Below are 10,963 nucleotides of genomic sequence, written 5' to 3' on the forward strand. Positions count from 1 at the left end.
CTTGGAGCCTTTATTCTTAATTACGTATCGTTGTTTAAAAGTATGTTTAACGCTGAGCAAACTTTTTCATTGGACAATAAAATCAACCCCAAACTTCTATTATGTTGTTAAAGAATGGAGATGCTGAATTTCGTTCATTGAAAAACGTTTATGTTTGCCAATTTTTATTTTTTAAAAATATCTTGGTTTATAAGTTTTCGAACAAGGAAGATTCATTTAAATCGATAAATAGGTATTATTTATTTTGTTGAGAGTATTTATAATTATCACTTTGTGGTAGCAGAATGGAGGTACCAATTACGGAATTTATTTTTATACCTAATGTTATACTTCGTTTTATACGTAAAAATGCTTAAGTTGTCATTGGAAATCTAAACATTTTTTGTTAAAAACCGTTCTGATTGCACACACAAGTACTCTGAAGTTGACATTAAGAAGATGCTTGAGTTTTGTGATAGACAACATCTATGTAGTTTTTGGAAATCAAGTCTTTCGAAAATCTGTTGGAATTCCCACGGGTACCAATTGTGCCCCACTGTTAGCAAATCTGTTTATGAATTCTTATTGTCTTACGGATCTTTCCGGGCTTTCCTCCCAATTACGACAAAGAGCACACGGCGGGTGTGACCGGTCAGCAGAGGATAACCACTCCTCCTAGGCACCTGATCCTACCTCTATCTATATGGAGGTCCGTGTTGCTCTGCTTTGAATTTGTAGGTCGTTTTATGAATATTTGAGATGGTTCACGGTTTGTTATTGTCAATTTTTCATACACTATGTATGCTCGATCATCTCTCAGAAAACGATCTGGAATTATATGTGATTGTCAATGAACACGACAATAATGATAAAATTGTTCACTGTTTAAATTTTGAACTGAAATTGAAAGTTTGAACAAACAGAAGCAAAGACATGTTTGTCCCCGCAAAATATGCTATTTGAAAATCAGAGCCATCCGAGTTTTTAAACAACACGACAAACGGTTGATTATAAAATTCTCCATAAAAATGCCCTCTGTTAAGGCAAAGGATATAGTACCTGAGTTTGTTTCTGACGACGTTGACGTAATGGTGCTCAGTGGACTCAATTATGGACATTCTTGTTTTTATCCTACATTAAAGTATTGCCAGGAAATCTTACATATCAACGTATGATTAATATTATTGCCTAATTCTTATCATTCAAGTCATATCAAAACCTTGATTTGCAAAGAGATTTTGATCGATATCATGAAAAAAACACTGATCTTTTTACTCAAATACGGACATTATATAACATGAACACAAAAGTTCGCTGCAATGATAATGATGGTCTTCATGCAAGGGTTTCGAACTTTGTTATAACGACGATGAGCTATAAAAATTGTGTTAAAGACCTAGTGTGAAATGTTCATTTTTGTTTTGGAGTAACTATGGCTGATGATACGATAAGTTTAAGCCAACATATATCTAAATAAAAATATTTATTTTTTTATTGTTGCTTTAAATCTAGAAAGTTGAAGCGTGTATTTTTCCATACTTTTTGAATGGGAAAATGGGATAAACGTATAGCATGATTAGAATAGATAGCGTTTTTCATATTTCAAATTGATATTTTCAACTAAAGAGAGAGGTTGGAAGAAATTTAATAGTCGTGCAGAGAAAATAAATAACATCAACTCATGTCCCTCCATCATAAAATGATATAAATGGATGCTCGGAAATCATTGAGCCCTTGAAACAGAAAGTAAGCAAGGATAAATTGTATCAATTCTTTCTTGTCCATGACATCATTAGATCATCTATGAAAAGCTGATAAACTTGCCTACGTTCAATGATCCGGAGCAATCTCAAACTTATCGCAACCTTATTTTGACGCGTCTCGTTGATTCTATATTTAAACACCTAAAATAAACGAAACATGTAAAGTTTTCTTTGTTCCTTATCGTCTATTTTCAATTTAGGAAGTCGGCGTTCACATAATCTGTCCATTCTTGATTTTTGTGAACAAAATTTGAGATTTAGCTACGCAAAAGTCAAACTTTTATGGATGCTCTTACAGCCATTCTGTGAATGTTTTCAAACCAGTGTTATTAGTTGGTGCGAAATAAGTATAGTCCCTTTGTTTTCGTTCTAGTTAAAGAATTAGGGGTAAAAACAATATCGATAAACTAAAGGTATAAATAAACCCCTTTCTATCGTACAGTTTTTGTTTAAACAGTTGCTTGGTCTGAAAATGTCCTTTCTTTTTGATTCTCGCCAATTATATATATATATATTCGCTGCGCATCTGACGGCAAAATTCAATATGCTCGTTCTTTTCATATCAACAAATACAGGATAAATTTCTATGGGTGTTTGTTTTTGTTTCGTAATTGTATGGCTATATTTATTTACTCAGAGTAATAAAACTTTGAAATCTAGTTTGTGTTGTAAACAATTATCCAATGAATACACAGCAAGACTGATATCATGAATGTCATGTAAATGCACGTGTGGTCATTTTCTCTAGAGATAACTGTCTTCACCTTACGAAACACCATTCCACTTCAAGAGGTGCACGGAAGGTCTTGGTCAGCGTTGAAATTTCAAAACAATCCATTTCAAATAAGTTAATCATCTACATCATTTATTGAATGACCATTTCTTTGAACATTATTTTTCCTAGTTAAACTGCTGAATTTGGGAATTGGATAAAATCTTAACCTATTCAAAGATTATATTCTATATGATGCCCTGTCGGGAACCCACTGATATATTTCGTATTCTTAAAAGAATGAGAATGAACATGGACACATTTTCATGACGGATGTTAAAAAGGATTACATAAATTGAAATGCTATAAATATGTATCGGAATTGCTTTTGTCTTCACATTTTTTCTCTTACACACCACAACTTTAAGCCACCCATGATGATCGCTTTAGTAGCTTTGACCGTGTTTGTGCAGAGTGTGTTTGGAGGAAACCTGGTAGAGGTTTTACAAAACGACGGGGAGACGACTTTAATATCTCTTGTCAAGCAAGCCGGTCTGGCTGACGCTCTCTTATCAGGTATTTTGCATGATATAGTTAATTTGTATTTCAAAAAATTGTTGTTTAAATTATTTTGTCAACGAGCAGGACAACTGAGCTGGTGATTGATTTTCTAATTATTGTCAAATACAAAACAATATAAATGATGTTATTCCATTTTTAACAAAGAGATGAACCAAGTGAATACTAATATGAGTTGTTTTACTATTACAGGAGAGTACACCATATTTGCTCCAACAAATGCTGCATTCTCCAAACTTCCCCAGTCTGTCCTTGACGGTCTACAGAGAGATACCGCCGCCTTGGCAAATATACTGAAATACCACGTGGTCAAAGGTTCCATTCACAAGGCCGATGCATCCAATGAGCTTCAGTTGGAGACTTTGGCTGGAACCAAAATCAGATTTAACATCTATAATCACAATCACGTAAGTGTTCCTATTTGGTGTCTCCTACATTTGTAGAGGCAATTTGTATCAAAAAGTGAATGAAAATAGAAGTCCCATAAAAAAAGAACTCTTTGTTGGTAGGTGGTGACTGTGGAAGGATCCAAAATCACACACTTTGACCTGACCGCCTCAAATGGTATGGTGCACGTGATTGACACTGTAATGATGCCTCCTTCAGGAAGCATTGTGGATTTGGTGGCCGGCAACAGCGACCTGAGCACTCTTCTGTCTCAGGTCCAATCAGCAGGATTGGCCGGGGCACTACAGGGTACTCTATTCACCTGTGTTTTTCTTGTACATTTCGAACCTCCTTTTGCATCTGTATCCTTATGGAGAAACCCCTTTTTTGTTTAGGAGATGCTCTAACGGTATTTGCACCAACCAACGCTGCATTTAATAGACTTGGCAGTCATGTATTAAACAATCTGAAAAGCAACCCACAGCTTCTGAAAGGTACTAGTATACCATTTTCAAGATCAAAAAACTTTAAAAAGTTTTGATTTTTGATTTCAAATAAAGTATGAATGCCAATTTTGTAGAAATTCTGGAGTACCACGTCGTTCCTCACACTGAATACTCAGCTGGATTGTACAACCGAGAACACCTCGCAACTCTAGATTCTCACCATGACGTCATCAGACTTGGAGTCAGTAAGTATTAAGACCATTTCATTGTCGGAACCTAAATCAGTTGATCAATCGATTCTCGTCATTTAAACTTTTTCTTCTTTCATTACAGGTACTAATGGTGTTGTTATTAATCACCGTGCTCACGTGACAAAAGCCGACATTAGCGCCACCAACGGTGTTGTACACATCATTGATCACGTTCTTATTCCAGCCCGCCATATCTTTTCTTCGATATTGGGAAGAAAGTAATTATTTGAACAAACCATTACGACATTTTCACATTTTTCACCTCATGCCTTTGTTCATAGCATCACACTTTGCAAATGCTATCGTACATTTTGTTATTTAATATGCTTATTGTTACCCACTGAGTGAAAACACAAATGTTTTGCAATAAATAATGTCAAAACGGAAAACTTGGAGCCTTTATTCTTAATTACGTATCGTTGTTTAAAAGTATGTTTAACGCTGAGCAAACTGTTTCATTGGACAATAAAATCAACCCCAAACTTCTATTATGTTGTTAAAGAATGGAGATGCTGAATTTCGTTCATTGAAAAACGTTTATGTTTGCCAATTTTTATTTTTTAAAAATATCTTGGTTTATAAGTTTTCGAACAAGGAAGATTCATTTAAATCGATAAATAGGTATTATTTATTTTGTTGAGAGTATTTATAATTATCACTTTGTGGTAGCAGAATGGAGGTACCAATTACGGAATTTATTTTTATACCTAATGTTATACTTCGTTTTATACGTAAAAATGCTTAAGTTGTCATTGGAAATCTAAACATTTTTTGTTAAAAACCGTTCTGATTGCACACACAAGTACTCTGAAGTTGACATTAAGAAGATGCTTGAGTTTTGTGATAGACAACATCTATGTAGTTTTTGGAAATCAAGTCTTTCGAAAATCTGTTGGAATTCCCACGGGTACCAATTGTGCCCCACTGTTAGCAAATCTGTTTATGAATTCTTATTGTCTTACGGATCTTTCCGGGCTTTCCTCCCAATTACGACAAAGAGCACACGGCGGGTGTGACCGGTCAGCAGAGGATAACCACTCCTCCTAGGCACCTGATCCTACCTCTATCTATATGGAGGTCCGTGTTGCTCTGCTTTGAATTTGTAGGTCGTTTTATGAATATTTGAGATGGTTCACGGTTTGTTATTGTCAATTTTTCATACACTATGTATGCTCGATCATCTCTCAGAAAACGATCTGGAATTATATGTGATTGTCAATGAACACGACAATAATGATAAAATTGTTCACTGTTTAAATTTTGAACTGAAATTGAAAGTTTGAACAAACAGAAGCAAAGACATGTTTGTCCCCGCAAAATATGCTATTTGAAAATCAGAGCCATCCGAGTTTTTAAACAACACGACAAACGGTTGATTATAAAATTCTCCATAAAAATGCCCTCTGTTAAGGCAAAGGATATAGTACCTGAGTTTGTTTCTGACGACGTTGACGTAATGGTGCTCAGTGGACTCAATTATGGACATTCTTGTTTTTATCCTACATTAAAGTATTGCCAGGAAATCTTACATATCAACGTATGATTAATATTATTGCCTAATTCTTATCATTCAAGTCATATCAAAACCTTGATTTGCAAAGAGATTTTGATCGATATCATGAAAAAAACACTGATCTTTTTACTCAAATACGGACATTATATAACATGAACACAAAAGTTCGCTGCAATGATAATGATGGTCTTCATGCAAGGGTTTCGAACTTTGTTATAACGACGATGAGCTATAAAAATTGTGTTAAAGACCTAGTGTGAAATGTTCATTTTTGTTTTGGAGTAACTATGGCTGATGATACGATAAGTTTAAGCCAACATATATCTAAATAAAAATATTTATTTTTTTATTGTTGCTTTAAATCTAGAAAGTTGAAGCGTGTATTTTTCCATACTTTTTGAATGGGAAAATGGGATAAACGTATAGCATGATTAGAATAGATAGCGTTTTTCATATTTCAAATTGATATTTTCAACTAAAGAGAGAGGTTGGAAGAAATTTAATATTCGTGCAGAGAAAATAAATAACATCAACTCATGTCCCTCCATCATAAAATGATATAAATGGATGCTCGGAAATCATTGAGCCCTTGAAACAGAAAGTAAGCAAGGATGAATTGTATCAATTCTTTCTTGTCCATGACATCATTAGATCATCTATGAAAAGCTGATAAACTTGCCTACGTTCAATGATCCGGAGCAATCTCAAACTTATCGCAACCTTATTTTGACGCGTCTCGTTGATTCTATATTTAAACACCTAAAATAAACGAAACATGTAAAGTTTTCTTTGTTCCTTATCGTCTATTTTCAATTTAGGAAGTCGGCGTTCACATAATCTGTCCATTCTTGATTTTTGTGAACAAAATTTGAGATTTAGCTACGCAAAAGTCAAACTTTTATGGATGCTCTTACAGCCATTCGGTGAATGTTTTCAAACCAGTGTTATTAGTTGGTGCGAAATAAGTTTAGTCCCTTTGTTTTCGTTCTAGTTAAAGAATTAGGGGTAAAAACAATATCGATAAACTAAAGGTATAAATAAACCCCTTTCTATCGTACAGTTTTTGTTTAAACAGTTGCTTGGTCTGAAAATGTCCTTTCTTTTTGATTCTCGCCAATTATATATATATATATTCGCTGCGCATCTGACGGCAAAATTCAATATGCTCGTTCTTTTCATATCAACAAATACAGGATAAATTTCTATGGGTGTTTGTTTTTGTTTCGTAATTGTATGGCTATATTTATTTACTCAGAGTAATAAAACTTTGAAATCTAGTTTGTGTTGTAAACAATTATCCAATGAATACACAGCAAGACTGATATCATGAATGTCATGTAAATGCACGTGTGGTCATTTTCTCTAGAGATAACTGTCTTCACCTTACGAAACACCATTCCACTTCAAGAGGTGCACGGAAGGTCTTGGTCAGCGTTGAAATTTCAAAACAATCCATTTCAAATAAGTTAATCATCTACATCATTTATTGAATGACCATTTCTTTGAACATTATTTTTCCTAGTTAAACTGCTGAATTTGGGAATTGGATAAAATCTTAACCTATTCAAAGATTATATTCTATATGATGCCCTGTCGGGAACCCACTGATATATTTCGTATTCTTAAAAGAATGAGAATGAACATGGACACATTTTCATGACGGATGTTAAAAAGGATTACATAAATTGAAATGCTATAAATATGTATCGGAATTGCTTTTGTCTTCACATTTTTTCTCTTACACACCACAACTTTAAGCCACCCATGATGATCGCTTTAGTAGCTTTGACCGTGTTTGTGCAGAGTGTGTTTGGAGGAAACCTGGTAGAGGTTTTACAAAACGACGGGGAGACGACTTTAATATCTCTTGTCAAGCAAGCCGGTCTGGCTGACGCTCTCTTATCAGGTATTTTGCATGATATAGTTAATTTGTATTTCAAAAAATTGTTGTTTAAATTATTTTGTCAACGAGCAGGACAACTGAGCTGGTGATTGATTTTCTAATTATTGTCAAATACAAAACAATATAAATGATGTTATTCCATTTTTAACAAAGAGATGAACCAAGTGAATACTAATATGAGTTGTTTTACTATTACAGGAGAGTACACCATATTTGCTCCAACAAATGCTGCATTCTCCAAACTTCCCCAGTCTGTCCTTGACGGTCTACAGAGAGATACCGCCGCCTTGGCAAATATACTGAAATACCACGTGGTCAAAGGTTCCATTCACAAGGCCGATGCATCCAATGAGCTTCAGTTGGAGACTTTGGCTGGAACCAAAATCAGATTTAACATCTATAATCACAATCACGTTAGTGTTCCTATTTGGTGTCTCCTACATTTGTAGAGGCAATTTGTCTCAAAAAGTGAATGAAAATAGAAGTCCCATAAAAAAAGAACTCTTTGTTGGTAGGTGGTGACTGTGGAAGGATCCAAAATCACACACTTTGACCTGACCGCCTCAAATGGTATGGTGCACGTGATTGACACTGTAATGATGCCTCCTTCAGGAAGCATTGTGGATTTGGTGGCCGGCAACAGCGACCTGAGCACTCTTCTGTCTCAGGTCCAATCAGCAGGATTGGCCGGGGCACTACAGGGTACTCTATTCACCTGTGTTCTTCTTGTACATTTCGAACCTCCTTTTGCATCTGTATCCTTATGGAGAAACCCCTTTTTTGTTTAGGAGATGCTCTAACGGTATTTGCACCAACCAACGCTGCATTTAATAGACTTGGCAGTCATGTATTAAACAACCTGAAAAGCAACCCACAGCTTCTGAAAGGTACTAGTATACCATTTTCAAGATCAAAAAACTTTAAAAAGTTTTGATTTTTGATTTCAAATAAAGTATGAATGCCAATTTTGTAGAAATTCTGGAGTACCACGTCGTTCCTCACACTGAATACTCAGCTGGATTGTACAACCGAGAACACCTCGCAACTCTAGATTCTCACCATGACGTCATCAGACTTGGAGTCAGTAAGTATTAAGACCATTTCATTGTCGGAACCTAAATCAGTTGATCAATCGATTCTCGTCATTTAACTTTTTCTTGTTTCATTACAGGTACTAATGGTGTTGTTATTAATCACCGTGCTCACGTGACAAAAGCCGACATTAGCGCCACCAACGGTGTTGTACACATCATTGATCACGTTCTTATTCCAGCCCGCCATATCTTTTCTTCGATATTGGGAAGAAAGTAATTATTTGAACAAACCATTACGACATTTTCACATTTTTCACCTCATGCCTTTGTTCATAGCATCACACTTTGCAAATGCTATCGTACATTTTGTTATTTAATATGCTTATTGTTACCCACTGAGTGAAAACACAAATGTTTTGCAATAAATAATGTCAAAACGGAAAACTTGGAGCCTTTATTCTTAATTACGTATCGTTATTTAAAAGTATGTTTAACGCTGAGCAAACTGTTTCATTGGACAATAAAATCAACCCCAAACTTCTATTATGTTGTTAAAGAATGGAGATGCTGAATTTCGTTCATTGAAAAACGTTTATGTTTGCCAATTTTTATATTTTAAAAATATCTTGGTTTATAAGTTTTCGAACGAGGAAGATTCATTTAAATCGATAAATAGGTATTATTTATTTTGTTGAAAGTATTTATAATTATCACTTTGTGATAGCAGAATGGAGGTACCAATTACGGAATTTATTTTTATACCTAATGTTATACTTCGTTTTATACGTAAAAATGCTTAAGTTGTCATTGGAAATCTAAACATTTTTTGTTAAAAACCGTTCTGATTGCACACACAAGTACTCTGAAGTTGACATTAAGAAGATGCTTGAGTTTTGTGATAGACAACATCTATGTAGTTTTTGGAAATCAAGTCTTTCGAAAATCTGTTGGAGTTCCCACGGGTACCAATTGTGCCCCACTGTTAGCAAATCCATTTATGAATTCTTATTGTCTTACGGATTTTTCCGGGCTTTTCTCCCAATTACGACAAAGAGCACACGGCGGGTGTGACCGGTCAGCAGAGGATAACCACTCCTCCTAGGCACCTGATCCTACCTCTATCTATATGGAGGTCCGTGTTGCTCTGCTTTGAATTTGTAGGTCGTTTTATGAATATTTGAGATGGTTCACGGTTTGTTATTGTCAATTTTTCATACACTATGTATGCTTGATCATCTCTCAGAAAACGATCTGGAATTATATGTGATTGTCAATGAACACGACAATAATGATAAAATTGTTCACTGTTTAAATTTTGAACTGAAATTGAAAGTTTGAACAAACAGAAGCAAAGACATGTTTGTCCCCGCAAAATATGCTATTTGAAAATCAGACCCATCCGAGTTTTTAAACAACACGACAAACGGTTGATTATAAAATTCTCCATAAAAATGCCCTCTGTTAAGGCAAAGGATATAGTACCTGAGTTTGTTTCTGACGACGTTGACGTAATGGTGCTCAGTGGACTCAATTATGGACATTCTTGTTTTTATCCTACATTAAAGTATTGCCAGGAAATCTTACATATCAACGTATGATTAATATTATTGCCTAATTCTTATCATTCAAGTCATATCAAAACCTTGATTTGCAAAGAGATTTTGATCGATATCATGAAAAAAACACTGATCTTTTTACTCAAATACGGACATCATATAACATGAACACAAAAGTTCGCTGCAATGATAATGCTGTTCTTCATGCAAGGGTTTCGAACTTTGTTATAACGACGATGAGCTATAAAAATTGTGTTAAAGACCTAGTGTGAAATGTTCATTTTTGTTTTGGAGTAACTATGGCTGATGATACGATAAGTTTAAGCCAACATATATCTAAATAAAAATATTTATTTTTTTACTGTTGCTTTAAATCTAGAAAGTTGAAGCGTGTATTTTTCCACACTTTTTGAATGGGAAAATGGGATAAACGTATAGCATGATTAGAATAGATAGCGTTTTTCATATTTCAATTTGATATTTTCAACTAAAGAGAGAGGTTGGAAGAAATTTAATATTCGTGCAGAGAAAATAAATAACATCAACTCATGTCCCTCCATCATAAAATGATATAAATGGATGCTCGGAAATCATTGAGCCCTTGAAACAGAAAGTAAGCAAGGATGAATTGTATCAATTCTTTCTTGTCCATGACATCATTAGATCATCTATGAAAAGCTGATAAACTTGCCTACGTTCAATGATCCGGAGCAATTTCAAACTTATCGCAACCTTATTTTGACGCGTCTCGTTGACTCTATATTTAAACACCTAAAATAAACGAAACATGTCAAGTTTTCTTTGTTTCTTATCGTCTATTTTCAATTTAGGAAGTCGGCG

General features: G+C 34.7%; 1 protein-coding gene across 1 annotated transcript; it reads left to right on the forward strand.

Annotated features, from left to right (window-relative positions):
* Positions 1-2,708: 2,708 nt before the first annotated feature.
* On the forward strand, positions 2,709-9,011 carry LOC128156414 (transforming growth factor-beta-induced protein ig-h3-like). The gene is made up of 12 exons (XM_052818565.1): positions 2,709-3,108; positions 3,193-3,440; positions 3,543-3,729; positions 3,816-3,914; positions 4,001-4,111; positions 4,200-4,288; positions 7,389-7,536; positions 7,732-7,946; positions 8,049-8,235; positions 8,322-8,420; positions 8,507-8,617; positions 8,705-9,011. Exons 1-12 carry the CDS (start codon positions 2,826-2,828, stop codon positions 8,842-8,844), a joined length of 1,917 nt encoding a protein of 638 aa, XP_052674525.1. The 5' UTR covers positions 2,709-2,825; the 3' UTR covers positions 8,845-9,011.
* Positions 9,012-10,963: the final 1,952 nt, after the last annotated feature.

Source organism: Crassostrea angulata, chromosome 7 (genome assembly GCF_025612915.1).
Source record: "Crassostrea angulata isolate pt1a10 chromosome 7, ASM2561291v2, whole genome shotgun sequence".
Classification (NCBI taxonomy): Eukaryota; Metazoa; Mollusca; class Bivalvia; order Ostreida; family Ostreidae; genus Magallana; species Magallana angulata.